This window comes from Sceloporus occidentalis, unplaced genomic scaffold (assembly GCF_023333645.1).
Source record: "Sceloporus occidentalis isolate IW3139 unplaced genomic scaffold, rSceOcc1.0.p SCAF_2, whole genome shotgun sequence".
NCBI lineage: Eukaryota > Metazoa > Chordata > Lepidosauria > Squamata > Phrynosomatidae > Sceloporus > Sceloporus occidentalis.
In genome coordinates, this window is record NW_028316982.1 from 211,896,500 (window position 1) to 211,921,509 (window position 25,010).

General features: G+C 42.8%; 1 protein-coding gene across 2 annotated transcripts in view; it reads right to left on the reverse strand.

Moving 5' to 3' along the window:
- The window catches only part of CXADR (CXADR cell adhesion molecule), a 62,166-nt gene extending 51,201 nt beyond the window's left edge, over window positions 1-10,965 (reverse strand). For both annotated transcript variants that reach the window (XM_089512166.1, XM_089512165.1), the window contains exon 1: window positions 10,585-10,965. In XM_089512166.1, the coding sequence (XP_089368292.1) occupies window positions 10,585-10,654 (70 nt within the window). In that variant the 5' untranslated portion in view covers window positions 10,655-10,965. The remainder of the gene's footprint in view (window positions 1-10,584) is intronic.
- Window positions 10,966-25,010: the final 14,045 nt, after the last annotated feature.

A 25,010-nucleotide genomic window follows, 5' to 3' on the forward strand; every position in this document is an offset into this window, starting at 1 on the left:
CCCACACCTGTCAAGAAATGGTGTTTTTAGCAACATCTCCATTCCTAAAACAGGAAAGTAGTGGGTAGGAGTGGTTCTGCTATTGGAGAGCAAAAAACATGAATGCACTACATTCCTGAGTTTTGTAGGAACTGAAAAGACAGAAACTGCCCCTTCTCAGTTTTCTATGAGGAAAAGGGGAATGATTTATCTCCCAGGTTATTTTCAGTAAAGTACGACTGACATTTTATGTAAAATATTAACTTTCAATAAAATAACCACCCCCTTGTTCTTACAGACAATTTGGGGAAAACAAAGGTAGAATGGATTCATTCCTTTTGCAGCAGAACCTCACAATAGCTTAGCTGTTGTTAACTGCCCTCAACTCATAGCAACCCTGTGGATGAGACATCTCCAAGACCCTGTCCTTCACTGCTCTGCTTAATTCTGGTAGATTCATGCCCATGATCTCCCTAATTGAGTCTTGACATCTGGCATGGTGTTCCTCTCTTTCTACTACCCTCTACCTTTCCTATCATTATTGTCTTTTCTAATGAGTTGTGCCTTTGCCTGATGTGGCCAAAGTATGATAGCTTCAGTTTGATCATCCTGGCTTCTAGGAGTATTTCAGACTTCAATTGTTCAAGGACCCATATGTTTGTCTTTTTGGCTGTCTACGGGATCCTCAGCACTCTTCTCCAGCACCACATCTCAAATAAGTTGATTTTCTTTATACCTACTTTCTTCACTATCCAGCTCACACATCCATACATAGTGACAGGGAATACCATGGCTCAGATAATTCTAACTTTAGTGCTCAATTGTATATTTTTGCTATTTAAGCTCATGTCTAGCTCTTTCATGACTGCTCTTCCATTCCTAGCCTTCTCTTGCCTACAGTCTCCATTTTGATCAATGTTTGATCCAAGGTATGAGAAATCTTTATTTTTTTCAATTTCCTCATTGTCTAGGTTCAATTTATGTAGGGCTTTTGTAGTCATTATTTTTGTTTTCTTTATGTTCAGCAGAAATCCTGCCTTTTCACTTTCCAGTGATGTCAACTGAGTTGATTGAACTCCAACTCAAGTCGTCTCAGTGACTTGACTTGGATTCAAATCAGCAATAAATGATGCACTGACTTGACTCGACTCGCAATCTGTATATTCATTTCAAGCAGCAGGCAAGGCCTACTGCCAGAATGCAGGGCTAATTTCTTGGAGGGGAACCGCAAATGAGTTAGGCAATGGGTTTGAGGTGGAAGGATTCTTCTGAAGCTTTTCAAAAGCTTCATAAGGCTCCTCTGATGTGCAGCAAGGACAAGCTGCCAAGCAGCGCTCAACCCTCGCTTCAAACCCATTACTTAACACTCTTGCTGTTCCCCTCTGCGAAATGGTTCCTGGCTCCTTTTTTTCTGTTAAAAGTTGGCTCCCAGACTTTTGAGAATCAACTTGAGACATGACTTGAAAGTATCTTGAAAGGCCCTGAAACTTGACTTGAGACTTGATGGCAGAAATGTGATATCTGACTTGACACTTGGAGAAACTCAACACATCACTGGCACTTGACCTTCTTGACCTTCCTCAGTAACTGTTAAGTCCATGATGTTTTCCATTAGTAATATGGTGTCATTCACAAATCTTAGATTGTTGATGTTTCTTCCTCCTATCTTCACTCCTCCTTCTTCTAAGTCTAAGAGTGCTCTTTGTATGATGTTTTCTGCATGTAAGTAGAACAAGTAGCTACCAGAAGCAAAAATCCTTACTCCTACAAAGGAGAAATACTTTTCTAAACTTTTCTTCCGTCTTCCACTTCTTTTTACTTTTGTCTAATTTATTTTACTTGGATAGTCTCATTTATAATATTTGTACAACAATAGGGAGCTATTTGGGTAAAAAGTGCTGCAATAAAGCTTCCTTGAATTCCATTTAGCAAGAAATGTGGGATATTAATACAATAAATAAACAAATAAAGAGTGGGATAAAATGTATTAAATAAAAACTCAGCACAAGAACTACCACCCACACTAGTTCAAGTTCTCTGCACATGCCAGTTTAAGCTAGTAAACCAAATCAAATTTGCAGATCATCAATATGTATTCTTCCATTTCTGAATGAGAGATAATAAACCAATAAATTGTGCTCACAGTTATTTGCATTCATTGTTGGGCCAGGGGCTGGAGTTTGTGCTGTAAAGTTCAGTGTAGCACTTGTTGAGCGATATTTATGATCTACCTTTTTATATAATTCCAAACGAATGAGTTGGTATAATCAACCCATTTGAAAAGTGTTACTGGAAGAGAGTTCTACAGGTACCCTGGCTCCAGAACTAAAAAGACAAAACAACTAAGCCGAGGCTACTGTACGTTAGACATATCATGAGATGACATGATTAATTAGAAAAGACAATAAAATTGAAAGCATCAGCAAAAGAGGAATACCACATTATTTTTGCTACCTAACTGTCATCGTCCGGCCTCTGAGGGGGAGAGAAGGCTGGCCCAGTACCATCGGGCTAGCCTGAAGAAAGAGGCTCCTCCCTCCCTAACTGTCATCGTCCGGCCTCTGAGGGGGAGAGGAGGCTGGCCCAGTTCCATCAGGGGCTAGCCTGAAGAAGAAGAGCCCTCCCTCCGGTCCATCTGCCTTGGTCCAGGCCTCAGAGGGAGAGAAGAATGCTGGACCTGCTTCCCTCCCCCCTCACCATTCCTTTCTCCTTTTGTGTCGTGTCTTTTAGATTGTAAGCCTGTGGGCAGGGAACTGTCTGTTATCCCCTCTATTGTAAACCGCTCGGATTCCCAGTGATTGGGCGGTATATAAATAAAACCTATTATTATTATTATTATTATTATTATTATTATTACAGGTGGATCAGCTCCATCAAAGAAGCCATGGCCCTGACACTGCAAGACCTATTCTGTTGCATTTTGGAAGGAAATTAGACATCCCCATTTGTAGTGAAAATGAAAACACAGTATCGGTATACCCACCTATTCCCTTACAAAAGATTTTAATCATTACTTTATTCCTAGAAACAGTTAAATACTAGCACCAGATTAAACGTAACAGCTTCATGCTTGAAATGGCATAGTGTTGTAGTTTTTTTAACCTTTGGAGGTCTTTAAACAGAGGCTGGATGGTCAACGGTCGTGGATGCTTTGATTGTGAGTTCCTGAATGGCAGAATGGGGTTGGCCTGGATGGCCCTTGTGGTCTCTTCCAACTCTATGATTCTATGATCCTATGATTCTAATTTGGTGTTTAACAATCGTAGTAGTTTTCCAGTTCATTGCACTCTAAAGAAAACACTATTTGATGACTCAACAGATTTTTTATGCCATGAGTAACATTCCAGAATAAGTGTGACATCAACAATGGCATAAGGTATTTCAACAGGAAACAAAAAGCTGAAAGGTGCTGAAAGGCTTTTATTTTGCATAACTTTTAACCCCACAGGTGTTAGAGAGACCGAATCTTGATTGCATGCATTTTGATAGCTATGAGCAGCTTCCAGCATTAAATGAATTACACTCTTACAGGGTTTTATTAAATAATGAGAATTAAAAAGAAAAAGAAGGAACCACCACCATAATTTTTCCTACAGGACAGCTGTACAGATAGCAAAAGCAAGACATCATAATTTGCCCTGTTGTTAAGAAGTTAGCTTGCCAAGGAGCTACATACATCTTTGAGTACAGCTACAGGTGTAATTTCACACCATCACAAGAAAACATCAGAACACCCTACTCTCAATACTTGTTAGCTACTGTAAGAATTGCACAAAACACAGACAAACCTAATCTTCCAATATGTCAGCCATATTTCTAGGCAATTTGCCAACATGACCATTTAGCACAATTGTGCTATGTAGATATATTTTCCATTTATAAAAATTGCACATGTACAGCATGATCTATGCACCATAATGCAAATTCTGATGTATTTTGAGAGAAACACATAACACAAGAACTGATTAAACTATTTTAGATGTTTTGTTCACATAGTCCATATCATATCTTCAACAAAGAAGCAAAAGATTTTTCCAGTCCTGTTACTGAACCTTGCACAGAAGCTGAACCTTGCACTTGTAATGCTTATAAATTTGCCATTGAATAATTTTCTCATACAAGCAAAAACTATGCCCCGAATTCTGCAACACAGACTCCAATCACACATGAAGAGAGAAATTCCAAAGGTGCAAGCAGGGTTCAGGAAAGGAAGAGGCTCTATGGACCACGCTGCAATGGCTAATGGAGAGCACAAAGAATTCTAGAAAAATATATATCAAATGCTTCATAAACTATAGCAAAGACTTCTACTGCATAGATCACGAAAAACTACAGATGGTTCTTAAAGACATGGGAGTGCCACCAAATTGGAGACTCCTGATAAGAAATCTGTACTTAGGACAAGAGACTACTGGCAGAACAGAATATGGAGACGCAGAATGGTTCCCATTTGGAAAAGGAGCCAGGCAAGGCTGCATTCTATTATCCTATTTGTTCAACTTGTATGTGGAAAATATCATACGAAGAGCAGGCTTAGACTCAGAAAAAGGAGGAGGAAGGAATACCAACAATCTAAGATACACTATACTACAGTCTGCCCTTGGTATACGCAGGGAATCCATTCTGCCTCCCCCCTGCGTATACCAAAATCCACATATGCTCAAGTCCCATTCTCCCCATGCGCACCGCCATTGGGGACAAAAGTCCCTCTCCCCTCCTCACCAGCTCTTTCTTTCCCTCCCTCCCTCCTTACATTTTCCTCGCTACCGCCGCCTGGGCCTCCTTGCCTCCATGGCTGGGGGAAAGGCCAGGTGGGGGTTTGGAGGCCAAGAAGCCTCCAACTTGCCACCTGGCCCTTCCGCGGAGGTGGCGGTGGCAGCGAGGAGGAGGACCAGCACCAGAGGCCTCCTCGGCCTCCTCTCCACCACTGCCGGCACCTCTGCACAGGGGCCAGGTGATGGGCTGGAGGCCAAGAGGCCTCCAACACCCCACCCAGCCCTTCCGCAGCGGCAATGGCGGCGAGGAGGCCGAGGAGGCATCTGGTGCTGCTACTCCGCTACCTCAGCCTCCTCACCACCACCACCAGGAGAAAGGCCGGATGCTGCTCCTGAAGACCAAGAGACCTCCAGGAGCAGCACCCAGCCTTTCCCCCAGCAGTGTCGATGGCAGTGGAGAAGAGACGGAGGAGTAGCACCAGAGGCCTCCTCGGCCTCCTCTCCGCTACCACCGCCAGCACCTCCGCACAGGGGCCGAGTGGAGCTATTGGAGGCCAAGAAGCCTCCAGCTTGCCACCCAACCCTTGCGTGGAGGCGGCAGAGAGGAGGCCTCTGCCGCTGCTCCTCGGCCTCCTCTCTGCTGCCGCCACCTCCGCACAAAGGCTGGGTGGAGGCCTGGAGGCCTCTTGGCCTCCAGCCCATCACCCGGCCCCTGTGTGGAGGTGCCGGTGGCAGAGAGGAGGCCAAGTAGGCCTCTGGCACTGCTTCTCGGCGTCCTCTCCACCGCCGCCACCTCCGCAGAAAGGCCGGGTGCTGCTCCTGGAGGCCTAGAGGCCTCCGGGGCACCACCCAGCCTTCCCACAGAGGTGGCCTCAGCCTGCACGCTTCCACCGCCACCACCGCGGAAGGGCTGCGTGGGGATATTGGAGGCTGAGATGCCTCAGCACCACCACCTGGCCCTTCCGCGGTGGCAGCAGCAGAGGCGTGCAGGCAGAGGCCGCAAGGAGGCCTCTGGCACTGGTCCTCCGCCTCCTCTCCGCCACCACCGCCACCTCTGTGGAAGGGCCGGGTGGCAGGCTGGAGGCTTCTTGGCCTCCAAACCCCCACTCGGCCTTCCCCCGGCTGTGGTGGCAAGGAGGCCCAGGCGGCGGCAGCGAGGAAAAGGTAAGTAGGGAGGGAGGGAGGGAGGGAGGGAGGGAAAGAAAGAGTTGGGGAGGAGGGACTTTTGTCCGCAATGGTGGCACGCATGAATGCGTGCCACCATTGGGGACAACTTCCGGGTTTGCTCAAATCTGCGCATGGCAAATCCGCGTATGAGGAGGGCCTACTGTACTAGCAGAAAACATCACAGATGGAACCATTATTAAAGAAGAAAGTGGAAAGGCAGGCTTAATGTTGTTTCTGTCTTATGGTGACCCTATGACAGGGTTACATAAAGAAAATAAAAATAATGACTATGGGGAGAAAAAATACCTTCAAGCTAGACAATGAGGAAACTGAAAGAGCTCCTGTTCAAACATCCATCAAGAAATCTGAAGAAGACTAGGAATGCGAAGGGCTACTATGAAAGAACTAGAAAAAAATCATAAAGAGTAAAGATTTATAACTGAGCACTAAAGTTAGAATCATCCAAGCCATTGTATTCCCCCATCACCAAGTACAGATGCAAGAGCTGGGCAGTGAAGAAAGCAGATAGGAAGAAAATCAGTTCATTTGAGATGTGGTACTGGAGAATGCTGAGGATGCCGTGGACAGCAAAAAGACAAATAAATAGGTCCTTGAACAGATTAAGCCTGTAGTCTCCCTGGAAGCCAAGATGATCAAACTGAGGCTATCATACTTTGGGCACATCATGAAAGGGCATGACTCGTTAGAAACGACAATAATGGCAGAAACAATGAAGCAAAGTTGAAAGACAGGTAGACTGCATGCTAGATAGATAGGGAGATCAAGGTTATGAAGTTACAGGACTTAAGTAGAGCAGTGGAGGATAGGGAGTCTTGGAGATGTCTCGCCCACAGGGTCGCCATGAATTGTGGACAACTCGAAGGCAGTTAACAACAACCACAACAAATTTCCTGCCAGTCTTCCTGCCAAGTGTGTCAAGGTACATTTCAACTGCATTGTGCTTGGTTTTAAGTGCTTGGCATCAGGTGTCTTCCTATCTAGAAATAATACACAAGAAGTAATTTTCTATTACAGGTTGAATATCCCTTAACCAGAATTCCAAAATCCAAAATATTCCAAAATCCAAAACTGTCCACGTGGGTGGCTAACATAGTGACACTTTTTCCTTCTGATGGTTCAATTTACACAAACATTGTTTCATGCACAAAATTATTAAAAAATACTATGTATGAAATTAGCTTCAGTCTATGTTTATAAGGTGTGTATGAAACAAATGAATTTCATGTTTGGTCCCACTCCAAGATTATCACATTATATAGATAGATAGAGATATGCAAATATTCCAAAATCTGAGGGAAAAAATCAGAAATTCAAAACACTTCTGGTTCCAAGTATTTCAGATAAGGAAACTTAGCGTGTACACAGAACATGTGGCTTTATAGGGTGAAAATGTTTATCAGCCTTAGCTTTCAAAGCTGTTTTAACAGTAATAACAGTAATATTTGTTAATCTTGACTTATGGTGACCTTGTGGATGAAACAACTCCAAGACTCCCTGTCTTCTACTGCTCTGCTTAAGTATTGCAGACTCAAGCCTGTAACCTCCCTAACTGAATCTAGTGATCTGATGTAGTTTTCCTTTCTTCCACCCTAAACCTTTTTCAATTGAGTCATGCCTTTGCATGATGTGGCCAAAGTACAGCAGCCTCAATTTGATCATCTTGGCTTCTGGGGGCATTTAAGGCTTCATCTGTTCAAGGACCCATTTGACTATCTTTGGCTGTCTATGGTATTTTCAGCACTTTTCTCCTGCACCACATCTCAAATGAGTTGATTTTCTTTATATCCATTTTCTTTACTCTCCAGCTCTCCTATCCATACATAGTGATTGGAAATCTTTAGGATCTTCTCTGACTCTTCCCATTCCTCGTCTTCTTATCTCTTGACTGCAGTCCATTCTTTACAATGTTTGAGCCGAGATACGAGAAGTCTTTAACTACGTCAATTCCCTCACTGTCTAGGTTGAATTTATGTAGGTCCTCCATGGTTTCTTTTTGTTCAGAAGCAGGCCTGCCTTTGTACTTTCTTTCTTGACCTTCCTTAGTAACTTTTCCAAGCCCATGATGTTTTCCGCCAGCAATATTGTAATAATAACTCTATGCATTTCTACTTAGAAGTGGGCATGAAACTGCAGCTTTTAACCCTCCCATCTTGCTGATGATATCTCAGCTAACTATTCCAGCCTCTCTTTTGGGGGGGGGGGGGGGGAGTTCTGAAGAGAACATAAGAAGAGCCCTAAACTGAAACGCAGCCCCCTCCCAAAAAAGCCTTGTAAACCCCTCACCCAACCTTGAGGGAAGGAAGAGGAGGAGAAAGAAAGGACCATGCTAGCTACTGATCGCACAGACTGCCCTTCCTCCCACCCCTTTTGTAGCCCTTCTGGCGCTACCAGCTTACTACTATCTGTTGTTGTTTGGACCCACCCCAAACAACAACAACAAAATTGTAGCACATTTCCATCCATCTCTTTCAATGGGGGCAGGTGTTAACTCCTTTCTGCGTTACATTTTGAACTATTACCCCCCATTCCTTAATGATATAAAGGAGGACTTAACCAGACTATCAACCTGTGTTACTAGATGGTTCTATTGGGTGGATACATGCTAAAGCTTAAGAACCCCTTTACTTTTTCTTTCTCCAGGGGATTTGAGAACCAACACCACTTTTGGGGTGTTTATTGCAGGGCTGGGGAGTAGGGGTGATTTTGAGGTTACTCCTTGTCTTACTCTGGAATAAGATATTTTTTCTTAATGCTACTCCTACTCCTGTAAAAACCTTTTACTCCTTTATCCTACTCCCCAGTCCTGGGGAAAAGCTTTTGCAAGGATGGTGTATACGGGTGTGTGTAATTTTTACACAAGTTTTAGGATAGTGATTATGTTTATCTGCGTATGTATCTTGGCATGTTGTATTTCATTGTTGATATGGTCAGCAGACTAATCAATAAATGTTGTTTATTTTTATTGATTGATTGATTTTATTTTTATCCCGCCTTTCTCCCAAGTTGGGACCCAAGGCAGGTTACAACGTGTGTGTGTGTGTTTATCATATTAAAACAGCACTTTAAAAGCTATTCAAATAGTTGTTGTGTGTAAGTGTCTCCCTTTGGCTCACAGTCCCTTCCCCAGTGCAATATAATAAAACTGCTTGTGGGTGTTTCCAAGTGCGATATACTAACAGAAATAAGGAGAAACCTCTCACTCCTTTACTCCTACTCCCCAGCCCTGGTTGCTCCTGAGTCCAAGTGAGGAGGACTTTACTATGAGGAGGAAAGGCAGCGCCATAAAGCCTTTCACCTCCGCCAGGATGAATCACCAGAGAAATAAGAGAGAGAGAGAGAGAGAGAAAGAAAGAAAGAAAGAAAGAAAGAAAGAAGACAGGTCAAAATCCTCCCTGGCCTCCCCAGCAGGGGAAGGGGCTGCACCCAGGGATGGAAACACAAAGAGAGGAGGAACCAAGGCGCCCCTCAAAACAAGGGGATGGTGGTTGTGGTGGTTGTTGTTGTTGTGTGGAAAAACCGCCAACGGAAGAAATAAGCTCCTCTGGCTCCTCACCTTCCCTCAGGAGGACCCTCCCTGTCCCCCAGTTCCCCACCCAATCCTGGGAATTACATGCTTTAATACTGCCTTACTTTTTGGACTATTACTCCCCACTCCTTAGTGATATGAGATAAAGGAGGGCTACTAGCCAGACTTATCTCCCAGCCAAGCCTAGCTCTTTTGTTTCCTCCTCACCCTCCTCCTCCTCCTCCTCCTCCTCAGGTCGGGCTGGGAAAAGAGAAAGAAAGAAAGAAAGAAAGAAAGAAAGAAAGAAAGAAAGAAACCCATGTTGGGGACGGGATATAAATATAATAAGGAAGGAAGGAAGGAAGGAAGGAAGGAAGGAAGGAAGGAAGGAAGGAAAGGACTTTTCCAATGGGGGGTATAAATAAATATAATAAGCAAAGGAAAAAAGAAAGGCCCAATCTAGGGGGAAGGGGTGGGATATAAATCAATATAATAATAATGATAAGGAATTTTGGGGGGAGGAGTCCCAATTTGAGGGGGAGGGGAAGCAAGGTATAAATGAATATAATCAATATAATGGGAATGAAAAAGGAAGAGAGGACGGAAAGTAGGTAAATCAATTTGGGAGGGAAGCGGGATGTAATCTCTCTCTCTCTCTCTCTCTCTCTATATATATATATATATATATATATATAAAATAAGGAAGGACAGAAAGGAAGAAAAAGAAGAAATGAAGAAAGGAAGAAAGAGAAGGAAAGAAAGAGAGAAGAAATGAAACGAGAAAGAAAGAGAGGGGGACTGAAGGGAAAGAGAAGGAAAGAGAGAAAGAAGAAAAAAGAGAAAATGAAGGGAGAAAAATAGAGCAGGAAAGAAAGAGAGGGAAATGAAGAGGGAAAGGAAAAGAAGGAAAGAAAAAGAGAGAAAATAAAGGAAGAGGAGGAAAGGAAGAAAGTAAGGATAGAAAAAGAGAGAAAACGAAGAAAGATAAAGAAAACATTACTACTACTACTACTACTACTACTACAAGTGCCACCACCAACTGTAGTGGTCTCCAACTCCTCCCACCCCCGGGGTCAGAAAGGGAAGCGGGAGTAGTGGAGGGGGTCTCCTCTTCCCCTCAGCCCCCCCCCCAAAAGAAACCATCACCCTGACTCCCTTCCCCTCTCTCCATTCCCTTTCCCCTTGACTTCGTGTTACCTGCTGCAGCCCAGAGGAAGAGCAGGAGGAGAGTCCGGGGCAAGTGCAGCCGCAGGAGGGGCGACTCCATGGCGGGGAAGAGAGGAGAGCAGAGGAGAAGCCGGGCGGGCGACCACTCCTGGCTGAAAGCCCCTCAGATGGAGGAGGAGGCGGCGTTGGCGTTGGCGCTTCTTCTCCTCCTCCTGCTGTTCTTTCTGATAATAATGTCCTCTGGGTCGATTCCCCTCGGAGCCCAGCAGGTGAAGCGGCCGTCACTTCCGCCTCCCTCTCAACGGTGCTTCTATCAACACTGAGGGGAAGAAAGAGGAGCTGGTCTCTCGAGGGCGGCCTCTGCCTCTCTTTCTCTCCTTCTCCTTCACTTATTTACTCATTCCCTCCCTCCTCCTCCTCCTCCTCCTTCACTGGGACAGAAACAACCTTGCTCCTCATCCCCACCCTGCCTCCCGCCCACACAGAGCCTGGCTAGCTTTAGTCCTCTCACAAACACAAACACAAACGCCCTTCCCAACACAATGAGGGCCTCAAAACCATTATTTGATGCCACTCTGTGGGTCTCTTTTATGAGGTTCAAAAAGTCCAAACCACACTGCAGAAATAACCCTCTTTGAGACCGCTTTAACTGCCTTGGTTCAGTACTAAAGAATCCTGGGAATTGTAGGTTTTTGGGTGTGTGTGGCACCAAGAGCTCTCTTTAACAGAGAAGGCTAAATGTCTCACAAAACTACAGTTCCCAGGATCCTTGAGTGCTGAACCAAGGCAGTTAAAGTGGGCCTCAAGGTGGGTTATTTCTGCACTGTGTTTTGGACCAAACACACTGCAGGAATAATCCGGTTCCAGACCCACTTTAAATGACTTGGTTCAGTACTCAAGAATCCTGGGAACTGTAGTTTATTGTGGCACTAGAGCTCTCTCTCCCTGACAGAGAATGCTAAAATGTCTCACAAGCACTACAGTTCCCATGATTACATAGAATGGAGCTACAGGGCTCAAAGTGGGGCCAAACTGCTTTGATTTCTACAGTGTAGAGGCACACAAAGTGGCTTAGAGGTTTGAGCATTGGGCTATGACTCTGGAGGGCATAGCATTGGGCTTAGAGGTTTGACCTTTTTGGTCCATGACTTATGGCAACCCTATCACAGGGTTTTCTTGGCCAGGTTTGTTCAGAGGAGCTTTGCCATTGCCTTCCCCTGGGGCTGAGAGCATGCCATATGCCCAAAGTTACCCAATGGTTTTCATAGCCAAGATGACCATTGGGCTATGACCCAGCCCCAAGGGAAGGCAATGACAAAGCTCCTCTGAACAAATCTGGCCAAGAAAGCCCTGTGATAGGGTCTCTATAAGTTGGAAATGACTTGAAGGCACACAACAACAAACATATGCACCCTCCTGTGGAGATAATATTCCCTCCCCACCTCCACTTCGCAAGCTTTGCTTGTGAATGAGAATTGTGGGGTGCATTTTAGACTGCATTAGACCTCATGGCTTCTCTTTAAATCAGGAAAAGTGGCAGGATATGTCTTTTTGCACCCATAAGTGTGTGTGTGTCTGTGTTTATAGCTTGACTGCAGAGAGCGACACTTCCAAGCCATAGCATGCAAAGTGACCAGGGATACACACATGTATAAGGTTGCATCCACACTGCTGAAGTAATCTGGTTTGGCACCACTTTAACTGCCATGGCTCCATGCCATGGGATTCTGGGAACTGTAGTTTTGTGAGACATTTAGCCTTCTTTGTCAGAGAGCTCTGATGCCACAGCCAACTACAGTTCCCAGAATTCCACAGCATGGAGCTATGCCAGTTAAAATGGCGTCAAACTGGATTATTATGCAGCCTAAGTGTCTTTAAGTATTCCTGCATGTAGCCTTTATCAAAAGAGAAATGTGGTGAGGCACATTCTACCACTCCTCTCTTTTCTTTCCTGACAGCAGGAGCAATCAGTGGAGATAAGCATCCCCTGGCTCTCTGGCTTAATGCACATGCACAACTTACACCCCCCAGAGCCACACTCTGTCAGCCAAAAGGGAGACTCTCATGTCTCCCAACATAAGCCCCTAGGAACAAGGGAGATCTAGCCTGAGAAGAAAGAAGGGCTCTGGAGAAATACTGTACTCCCAGCATGCCTAACAAAGACAGGCAGTAAGCAACCATCTCACTTTGCACAGTTAGTCTCATGCACAGTATTACATTTTGAAGAGGAGTGTGCCAGGATTCAATGGTCACTGCAACTGCAAGTATCATAATTACATCCAGAACCCATAATCATATATTTTATATATTTATATTTATTCATACACACATTTATTCATACACACATACATTTATTCATACACACACACACACACACACACACGGTTTCAGGGTTAAGCTACATGTAAGGCTGCCAGTCTCTGAACATGCAGAAATAATCCGGTTTGACACCACTTTTATATTTTAGGTTTCAGAGCTAAGCTACAAACACGCACATGGTTGCCAGCTGGGTAGGCTAGCCTGAGCAACTTTCAGGTAGAAGGAGAAGGAATTTATTTATGTAAATAAATAAAAATAACAAGATAAAACAAGAAGAATATCAATTTGCCCCAAATCATCAAGTGAACAGTAGTTCAAGGTTAACAGTACTGCACCAAGGTTTTGTTTTTTGTTTGTTTTAAATGAGTGCTTGTTCAGCTAAGGAGGTGACTGGGATGTGCTCTCATGTGTTGATCAGAGCAGACACTGGATGGCAAAAATAATTTTGCTGATAAATAGGCTGAGATAGTTGATGACACTATTAACTAAGTCATGAACAAGGCTTGGAGCATAATTTGTTATGTGCCTTCAAGTTGTTTCTAACTTATGGCGATCCTAAGGTCACAGGGTTTTCTTGGCAAGAGATGTTCAGAGAGGTGGGGAAGAAGGTTTCTCTTGCCTCCTTCTGGCTTTTTTACCATATAACATTTGTAAAATTTTATCCTATAAAAGAGCCAGAGGGAGGCAAAGGCAACCTTCCTCCCCTCTGAATGTATCTTGCCAAGAAAACCCTGCGATTACATGAGAGCCAGCATGGTGTAGTGGTTTGAGCCTTGGGCTACAACTGTGGAGAACAGGGTTCAAAATTCTGCTCAGCCATGGAAAGTTGCTGGATGATCTTAGGCAAGTCACACTCTCTCAGTCTCAGAGAATAGCAGTGGCAAACCCGCTCTGAAGAAACTTGCCAAAAAAATAAATAAAAATCCCATGGGTCTCCATAAGTGGAAACGATTGAGGGCACAGAGCTGCAATAACAACAACCTATGTCACATCACTATGATTGTGTCTTCCTGAATGGCAGGAGGTTGGACTGGCTGGCCTTTGTGGTCTCTTCCAACGCTGTGATTCTATGACATATTCTTGAAAGTGTCACACTGTTCTAGGTAAATGCTGAAATGCAGGCTGGCAGGAAAAAGTAAAATAAAAAATTGGTGTGAGTGGATTTCCTACTTCATCTGGAGTCATTGTTTATTAAAACAATTACTTTTTTTCTTGTGACACAGGTCTTGTTCTATATTTATTCATTTCTTTTATATTATTTAGCAGGAGAAATAGCCTCACCTGAACAAGAAATCCATTTGTCCTTATTCTCACCTGGAGCTGTGAGTTCCCTTTCCTTCTGTTTTTTGCTTGCCTTTTCTCTTTCTAGGTTTTAAAATAATTTCTTCCCCATCCCTGATAATTCAGCCTGCTTTTCTCTCTTTCCTCCTGCTTCCCCAGGTATCAGGCAGCGGGAATTGTCTCTTGCGCCCTGTTTTCAACTATTTGAAGAGTTCTGGGCCCTGATAAGGGAAGGATAAAATGGCAATACATAGTGGCCTTTAGAAGAAATTAATCTGCCAGCCCTCCGTCCATTTTAGAGGATTAAGGATGCCTGCTGCTTAAAAATGGTACTGCAGGCTACAGGCAGATTTTAATTAACTAAAATGCATCAAACCACTTAAAAACAAAATAGCCTTGAAATGCATACCTTGGGGTTCTTTAAATATCTGTGTCAAGTTCCCAGTGTCTAGGTTTCATGATCTTGGAACTGTGCTAGACAGACAAGCTTTTATTACATTTTGCATAGATTGGATATAATGAATCTGCTTTATTGAGCCTCTTTCCACTCTGATTTATAAACAGAACCAATAAACATCAGCTATCCTGCCACACTTCTGCTCTAAAACCTAGATTTCCAGATACAATCTGTAAAATGAGAACTGAAGCCTGAAAAAAATCTGAATGGATTTCACAATTAATTAGCAATATGGAATGCCCTTAAAGACATGGGAGTGCCAACACATCTGATAGTCCTGATGAGGAATTCTCAGGACAAGAGGCTCCTGTCAGAACAGAACAGGGACAAACAAAAATGTTCCCAATAGGCAAAGCAGTCAGACAAGGCTGTACCCTTTCACCCTTTCTGTTCAACTTGTATGCAGAACATATCATAAGAAAAGCAGGCTTGGACATGAAAGAGGAGTGAAAATAGGAGGAAGGAATAGCAACCATCTAAGATATGCAGATGACACCATAGTACTAGCAGAAAACCTCAAAGACCTGGAACATCTACTAAGGAAGATCAAAGAAGAAAGTGCAAAGGCAGGCTTAAAGTTGAACATAAAGAAAACCAAAATAACGACCATCGAGGGCCTTCACAAATTCAACCTAGACAATGAAGAAATAGAAATAGTAAAAGAGTTGTCATACTTGGGATCAAACATTGATAGAAATGGGGACTACAGTCAGGAAATCAGGAATGAGAATGGGTGGGTGGCTATGAAAGAACTACAAAGGATTCTAAAATGCAAAGATATACAGCTCAGCACAAAAGTTAGACTCATACAAGCCATCGTATTCCCTATTACCATTTATGGGTGTGAGAGCTGGACAGTTAAGAAAGATGATAGAAAGAAAAGCAATTTGCTTGAGATGTGGCACTGGAGAGGAGTGCTGAGGATCCCATGGACAGACAAAAGGACAAACTAATGGGTCCTAGAGAAGATCAAGCCAGAAACCTCCCTGGAAGCCACGATGACCAAACTGAGTCTGTCATACATTCAACACATCATGAGAAGGAAAGACTCATTGGAAAAGACAATAATGCTGGGAAAAGTGGAGGGAAGTCCAAAGAGAGGGAGGCCACATGCTAGCACTGGACTCTATTAAGGAGGTCATGGGTACGGATGGGGTTGCAGGAATTAAGCAGAGAAGTGGAGGACAGAGGGTCTTGGAGATGTCTCATCCATAGGGTCGCCATGAGTCGAGATTGACTCAAGGGCAGTTAACAACAAAAGTATATATTTACATGATCTTACATATATTTATATGATTTACATGATTATATTTGTCCTGGAAGGATTAGGAGTTTGCCTAATCTAAGTATGCAGATAGGAATAAAATTCTTGCAGGATGAGGTTTTGATTAAAATATGTTGATGTAAAACATCACTCTGGAGCAGTGGTTCCCTAACTTTGGTCTTTCAGATGTTTTGGACTTTAGCGCCTAGAATCTCTGACTCTTGGCCAAGCTGGCTGGGGCTTCTGGGACATGAATTACAAAACTCCCAGAGCACCAAAGTTTGGGAATCACTACTCTGGAGAGAAATGTCTCATGATTATGAATGGGTTTACTGACTTGGTAAAGTCTATTGTTCCATAGGACTTTTTCACATGTGGAGCAATGTATCACCATCCTGAAAGAAAAGAAAGTGGGACCAATTTGGAAATGAATGCAATTACGTACTACATTATAACAAAAAAGACGAAAATAGCATCCATCCAAAGGAGAAAGCAGGGCCAATGCGAATGAATTCATCACAGGAGTACATACCGATCGGCTTCCTATTGCGTGTTGGCACCTGCTCAGGGAGAACAGGATCGTGTCTGGTACCAGTCCCAAAGAACCCCCCTCCCCAAGTTAGAGGTGGACAGAATTGAGGAGGGGCTAGGATACATGCTCAGCCCTCTCCAAGGAGTTTATCAGACAAGGGAAATTGGAAGTGTAATCCAATGGCAATCTGAATGCAGTCATGGGGTTTAATGTTATAGACTACCACACACAAATTCGGGCAATGGGAAGTCAGTCCGAGCGCAATCATGGGGTTTCACGTTATTGCGTGAGAGGTGATCACACACAATTTCGGGCAATGGCAAGCTATTTTTGGGCAATGGGAAGTCAGTTTGAATGCAATTCGAATTCACATAAATTGGCTGAACTAGCAAAATCATATGAATGCGTTCTGGTCCCACTTTCTTTTCATTCGAAATTAAGAGAAAATCCTCCTGTGTGATAAACTCCCAATTCATCCAAAAATAGCTTTTTTGCCTCTGTGCAGCCAGTGAGTAGGAAGGGAAATCGCAAGAGGGAAAATCACAGCAAAAGATCTTAGGAACTGTAGTCTTTTTCTAATATTTCCTGGCAGAGAAATAAACTGAGCAGTGTGCCTTCCAGTCATTCCAGACTTGTTTCATGGGGTTCTATGGGCAAGATTTCTTCAGAGGGAGTTTGCCTTCACTAACCCCCCCCCCTCCTTTGCTCCGAAACAGAGGGAGCAGCCAGGGAGCACAGGAGGGGAAATTGCAGCAAAGGATCTTGGGAATTGTAGTCTGATTCTAACGAAAGCAATCCAAGACCGCTCTAGAAATGTTTTCCATACCTGGTAAATTCGAATTGACTGCAAATTTGGAGTGGAACAGGATTTGTATCTTCGATGTTTTTCCAAATTGATTATTTCTTCATGCTTGCGTCCAGATCGTATTCGCCTTGGATTTGATGTTGTTTGATATTCTCCTGCGAAATAACGACAAACTGCATGGTTGACCCCGGACTGAGGTTAGATTGAGGTTAGTTTACCCTTCCAATTTTCAGTGTGTAAAAAAGTCCCTAGTCTCAACCGCACACAATAAAACCAGATTAATAATAATAAATAATAATAAAATTTTTATTTATATACCGCCCTTCCTCAGATCAGGGCGGTTTACAACACTTTAAAAACATTACAATTAAAACATCAAAAACATTACAATAAAAACAGAAAAGCCCCGAGATTCTTTCTGCCTGTTGTGAACTTTAATCCAGTCAATGGATTCAGCTGTAATTTACAAGGCTGTGTATTGTTTTCTTCCAGTTAACAAAAAGGTAATAGTAGTCACTTGTGGTAGATGACTTCTGCTGTTGAGAACTAGGATGCTTCTATTTCTGTTGAATCAATGACAATGTAAATGAGATCTGGCATCTTTTGAAATCATTGGTTACTGTAAATAAACCTGCAACGTTTACCTGCCAAATCTGAGCTGTTTTCTTGATAAAATTACAGGGGAAGTTGTAGATACATGTCATTTCCCTCCCCCGAAAGTACAATTGAAAGTACTGTTTACCCTTTACAAAGACATGCACTGTGCTTAAGCTCTTCTTTAGCTCTTCTTCTGCTTCAGACAAAACAAACAATTGTGTAGGGTTTTATATTTAGTGTTGCTTTTTTCAGAAAGAAAAGCTCAGTACATTACAATAAGAGCTGGTGGTTTTGCAAATTAGACTGATGATGAATCTTAGTTACTAAGCAAAGAGTAAGGCAGATACGTATCTTCAGATTTTTTTAACCTGACATCAATCTCTAGTTTGCATAAACAAAAAGTTCCATAAAAGCTAACAAATTTGGCATGGACTAAGTTTTTATACCTTAGAACAGTGGTTCCCAAACTCTAGTCCCCTAGGTGTTTTGGACTTCAATCCCCAGAAGCCCCAGCCAGCTTGGCCAACAGTTAGGAATTCTAGGAAGCAAAGTCCAAAACATCTGGGGGGACAAAGTTTTGGAACTACTGCCTTAGAAGATATATCTATTAGTATTTATAATGCCACAAGACTTCGGAGGGATGTCCAGAAGAGTGTCACAATGGTAGAATACACATGTAATAAATCCCACTGGTACATAGTGAGATATAAATGTACTAAGTGAGTCAATAAAATTTCATCTTAACACTAAATCCTATTCTTAGTTCCAGCTAGAATAGACCAATTGAATCATTTGAACTTACCTATATGGTGATTTACAATTCGACATTTGATTTAATCGGTCTACTCTAGTTAGGACTAACCAATAGATTTCTATCCCATGTATTTTGAGTTCTGTATTGCTTCTTGGGAGCAGAAAAGGACAAAAGCCTAAAATCAGTTCACGTTTGTATTTCATAGCCTAGATAAGTGAAAAACTTGGCTGGGCATCCTCATGTTGACATACACTGAACATGATGCAATAGTGAATGAGGTAATTTTGCCCAGTGCGAGTGGGGTGGGGTGGGCGCTACATCTTTCTTAGATTAGTGGTTTTCATGTTTATGCAGCATAGTTCCACCTAGTAATTTTATAAAATGCTGAATAGCATTTTAGAAACAGAAACTCATCTTGGCTCTATGGATCAACTTCCAAGAATGTATGGTGATAATTCCTGCTGGTTTTAGAGACAATCCCCTCAGTTTTTGAAACCTATAATATTTCAAGACTCAACAATTCTCCAAATGCAAAAGTTTTCCCAAGATTATTATACATGGGAAACAATAAGATACTCAGTTAAATTTTGTACACTCTTGCCTTGTTTATGAAGCCATGTACTGCACACAAGATGAATTACTGAACTATGTTGTCATTACCATGTAACTGAGAGATTTAAAAATAGAATATGAAACTGAATGTCAACTTTATTCTTCATTATTCTCATCTATATATACTTTATTACATTGACTGTGATTATTTATTCATCATACTCAAGAAAAGAGAAGATAAGAATAGTATTACATGGGCTGTATGTAATCACAGCCTGTTCTGAGCAACTTGTCTGATATTAAGTGTGGGGAACAGGCATTATTCTCTCCTGACATCGCATGCTTTTTAGCTAAGGGAATGCACTCTGAGCATTTTTGGCAACAGTAATTTTAATGTTATTATGCTAACAGATAAAGCCACATCTGTACTCTCTCTATATCTTTTTTTGGGAGAGGGGATCTGATATGCTTTTCAACTGCCTAACAAGCAGGTTAGTTTTTACCCTATTCTGGTCCCTTGCTCAGTTTCTCAGCCTTAGCTGTCAAAAAGAGTGACAGAAACTGTGCAGACATATGACATCCTTTTTTTTTTTTCATTTTCTTTTTAAGACCATGAATGTTCTGGAAAGAAAAATTACATTTCTTATTCAGGGTTGTGTGTTCTAAGCAATAAACAGCCAGAATGGAAACTATGTGGACATACCATAAGGGGGGGAAAAGCATGATTTGACCTTATGAATAAGATATTTGCTTTCTCATGAAATGTGGGGCAGGAAGAAAGAGTGTGACAGAGAGAGGAAACAGTATATTATATTTCATGAAAATAGATATATTAATGTTAATATAGGGCTTCCATGGTCTACACAGCCAAGTACGCTGATAATCACAATCAAGTGATCATTAATTAATTCAACCTGACACTATTCCTATAATTGAGTATAGTCATCCAAATATTTTCCCAAAAAATCTCACGATAGGTACACCTTAGGATCTGCATAAGCGGGAATGACTTGAAGGCACACAACACAACAAAAATCCCATTATTTTCGAGTTACTAGACAAATAGAAAGTGATTATGCCCTAAATCAAATTTCTAGTCCCAAATAAATTAGAGTCATTGAATTACTGACAATTACATAAGTGCTGATTTACCAAGTTCCTGTAGATCTAGTGGCTCTACTCTAGTTGATACACATGGATTTAGGCCAATGTGGTCAAAGGATTATAGGTTAAAAGATATTTGGTTCCAATCCCATCAAGCTGAAGCATCTTTAACATCTTTTAATCCCAGGCGCGTTACACACCGCCATAAGGGTTTTGAAAAAGGGGCGTCTCTTCCAGACACCCCTTACCCTATTATGGACAGAGTCTGTGACAAATGGCGGCGGCCGTTCCACACGGCCGCCACCATATTGACGTAGCGGACACTGTGCATCCGCACATCGCACCCCAGAAGTGACGCCGTGAGTGCGCGACTGGTGTCTCGCGACATCTTTTCCGGGGCCCAGGAAGGAGCGCGATCTCCGCGCTCCTTCCTCGGAGCATCCGGGACCTGTGCGGTTTGGCCGCTGCAGCTCCCGGATGCTGCAAGCGGCAGCGGCGGGAGACCGCCGCAATCCGGTGGTATGTAACCTGACTTAGTTTGCAATTTGAAAAGCTGGTTATTTACCCTTATCTCACCAAACTGTTGTGTGAAATTAATGAAATAATGTCTGTAAATTGCCTCACCCACTGCATTGCACAAAAATGCACTATACAAAAGACAAATGGTCTAATTAAGAAAGTAAAGTGCTTTGCCAGTTGCATGGATGCAGAAAAGTAGAATTAAACCAACCAGCCAGCAAGACTACACTATTGTCTATGGATGACAATGTCAGCAGTAAAATTACTAACTATATAACAAAGCAAATGCAAAACAAGCGGCAAAACCAAAACAAAATGCATAGGCAGTTCAAGTGATGAACACAATACAAAGCATGCAAACTTTCAGTACTCAGGAACTCTTCCTAGTTAGGTTATGTCAGGGGTAGCCAGCGCTGGAGGCCTCCCCCTCTTTGCCGGCCCTTTTGCCGTCTCTGGGGCCCTCCAAGAGGGTTCCGGCAGCGGCAGCAGGCCTCTGGGAGGCCCTTTTGTCGTCGCCGGGGCCCTCTTGGAGGGCCCCCGCAATGGCAATGGGCCTCCCAGAGGGCCGCTGCTGCCCCCGGAGCCCTCTTGGATGGCCCTAGCGACGGCAATGGGCCTCCCAGAGGCTGCTGCCAATGGCGGCGAAGTCTTGCGTGACCTTTCCTGTGGTCGCGCGAGACTTCGCCTCTAGGCCGCCACCATTTTGTTTATCAAAATGGTGATGAAGTCTCGCGTGACCTCGGGGAAGGTCGCACGAGACTTCACCGCCATTTTGGGAAATAAAATGGCGGCGCCCGGGAGCGGCGAAAAGCCGCAATCAGCGGCGGCGGCAGGGGCAGGCAGGGGCCGGCCGAAAGGCCTCCATGGGCCGCATCCAGCCCATGGGCCGGAGGTTGCCGACCCCTGGGTTATGTATTTAAAACGGGGTGTTGAAAAATAAGATAAAAAATGGGACCAGATCTTGTATCCATGAAATCTGCTAATCACTGGTATGTGAAGAAGTATCAAAATATGCCTAGAAATATATATCTGAATGGAGGAAAAATGATGGGTAAAGATGGGACCCTACTGAGAACCCAGGGCAGATGTAAGAAAAAAGGAACAATCTAACCTAAGGCTACAATCCTATAAACGCTTAAGAGAAAGTGAGTTTCACTAAGTGGTCAAGGGCTTGTTTCAAATTAAATATGCCAGAATCAACTGGATAAAATATAAGGGAACAGGAAAAACCTTGAAGCTGTTAGTTAATAAATAATACTTACAACCCATATAACCTTAAAACAAATGCGATCAAGCAATTTTCTTTCAAATGTTTTTATTTCACTAGTTTGACTTCCTCTGAAACAGGTTATAACAACACAACCTCATGCGCATCTAATTAGAAGTAAGTTATATTGAATTCAGTGGTGTTTACTCCCAGGTATGTGGATGTAGAACTGGAGCCAAAGCTTTTAAACTCCTGCACCTGTGGTCTGCTAAAACAACAACAATAACAGCAACAGCCCTAGTAAAGCCTTTAAAACCTCTTACAGCATGTACATTTAAACACGTGCTACCCAAACACTGTAAAACAGGTTAGACAGGTTTCAATATATGACTGTGTTTATGCTAACTCTAGAGAACGAACTACAAAGTTAAGCAATATCTTTTCCTCATAGACAAATTTGTTAAACCTTTACAGTGAATCTCTGTTTAAGAATCTCAGTTATGAGCAGGCAATGAGAAAAGAAATATTCTGCTCAGATGTTTTGTTTTGGTTTTTAATATAGCAAAAAGCTGAAAGGCAAAGCACATGGTTACTAGTTTCCTTACATGTGCCATTTTCTGACTTTACATGTAAACAATCGTTTCCAGGAAAATGCACATAAGGAAGTGATACTACTTCACAGTTCCAAATAAATGTTAAATGGATGTGTCATTGATTCTGCAAATGTGTTGCTTTCTCTCTTTCTTTATGCTGCTCAGGACCAGAAATGAGGATGTATCCACACTGCACAGGTAGAGTTGCACTTGAATTGCAATGGCTGCATCTTATGGAATCCTGAGATCTATAGTTGTGTGAGTTCCTTAGACCCGTTACAGACCGCCGAGAAGCGGCGGTCTGCCACCGCCGCCGCTGGTTGCAGCATCCGGGAACCACAGCAGCCAAACGGCGCGGTTCCTGGACGCTGCAGAGAAGGAGCACGAAAATCGCACTCCTTCCTGGGCCCCGGAAGAGATGCTATGAGGCACTAGTCGCGCACTCACGGCGTCACTTCCAGGGCGCGACGTGCAGACGCAGAGCGTCTGCTACATCAAGATGGCGGCAGCTGTGTGAAATGGTCGCCGCCATTTGTTATGGACTCAGTCCATGGTAGAGTTAGGGGCGTCTGGAAGAGATGCCCCTTTCTAACCCTAGCACAGACTGAGTCCGTCCTAGGGTGCCCGTGTGTAACGGGCCTTAGAATGTTCTTCTAGAGTGTTTCACTGCCACCATTATGAGAAGTGGACTTGAGAAACTAAAATACTTCACCAGGCTTCACATAAGCTGGAGCCATCGCATGAAGTGACAATGTGGCGAAAATACTATGCTTTGCACATATCACTGTTACAGCATAATGTCTAAGATGGGCTTTCATTTGTATTCTGTTTGATTCAGCCTGAGCATTCCTCCATCTGGCCATGTTTCCATATTCTGTGGTTCCTGCAGTTCTTTACTATACCCAAATACTGAATGAACTCTTACTGCCTGCTGGACAGGGCAGAAAGGAGCTACCGGTATTTGGTCAATCTCCCAAATAAATCTCCCAAATCAGAAGTCCACTATGGTAGCAACAGAGGGGTGAAACAGACAGGCATGAAGGAGTGGCCTCTGGCCACTCCACCTGTGATAAATTTCCGATTGGCCCTGGACCATGGGGACAGTATGGCCTGTTCTTAAAGAAGGCCACTGTTGTGTCCCAAACGGGCTGCTGGCAAGGAGTAGCTTTTCTCCGCTCCTTTTGCCAATGGTGTCAGAGCAGCTTCCATCCACGTTGGGGGCATGCATCATCTCCATGCTACACCCCCAAAGCAGACACAAGCTGCACTTTTTGGCCCGTTTGTTTCGGGCCAGTGTTGCTAGCAGGAGAAATCCTAGACAGCATTTTGAAAAACGATAGGATCAATTAGTCTCTGAAACAGGAATTGAAAGAATGTTCCAAAATAACTTTTAAATGGCCCAAAACATGTTTCTTTTGAATTTGGGGAAACCATGATAAAGAAAATCTTAGACTGGCAATAATCTTCACAGTTTGGAAGTTAATAATGTATAAAATTTGCATGTGGGGTTTTATGTTCAAGTGAGTTTTGTTTCAACTAAGTGCTGAACTGTCGAAAACTTTGAAACAGGAAGAAAATTGGTCAAATTACTCATTGCATGAATAAAATTTCCTATTCACTAATGGAATTAGTACATCGCTACTCTGAAGTCAGTCAGAATAGACTGACAGACAGAACTGGGACCAGAAATTTACTGGAATTGAAAGTTTACTTATAGTTAAAGTTTACTTATATTTAATTGTCAATCCTCAATCACAGATGACTTTTAAATTTCAGTTTTAACTAATTAGGCGTGCCTCAATCCAACTGAGATACCAAACAAAGTATGATATGAAACAATAATAATTCACTCAATTATATATTTAGGATGGGATGTGAAAAAACATTTTTAGATTTAAAATATAGAAAAGAATATTAGCAAAAAGGTGAATTTTTAATTGCCGGATCTGCTGATTATCATATATACTCGACTATACGTTGACCCCATGTATAAATTGAGGGCAGGTTTTTGGATAAAAATTATGGATCTTGATATGACCCAAGTTGATGGTAAAACTTAGGGGCATCTTACAAATGAAGTAAATGACAAAGCAAAAGAAAATAATGCCTAAGAATTTACAAAATTCCAGCAAGCATAACTATTTCTGCTCACACTAAAGGCTGGATGAATGAGAGAACAGAGGAGGTCAGTGCTTGCAGTACAGATTAAATTATTGCCTTTCACCAGGGAATGGTTCTTTTTAAAAGAAGGTTTGAAGTACAGTACATGTATTCACCCATAGATAAGTTGTCTCATGTTTTTGGGTCAATTTTTTGACCTAAATTTCTAGATATATTTCTAGATATATGTGTGTATACAGTAGGACAAGAGGTTTCTACATGCAGTAGTAAACACACAAACACAGATACAAACATGTGTTAGACTATTTGTAGCTTAACCTTATGTCCCAAGGATGGGACAGTTTAGTCTCC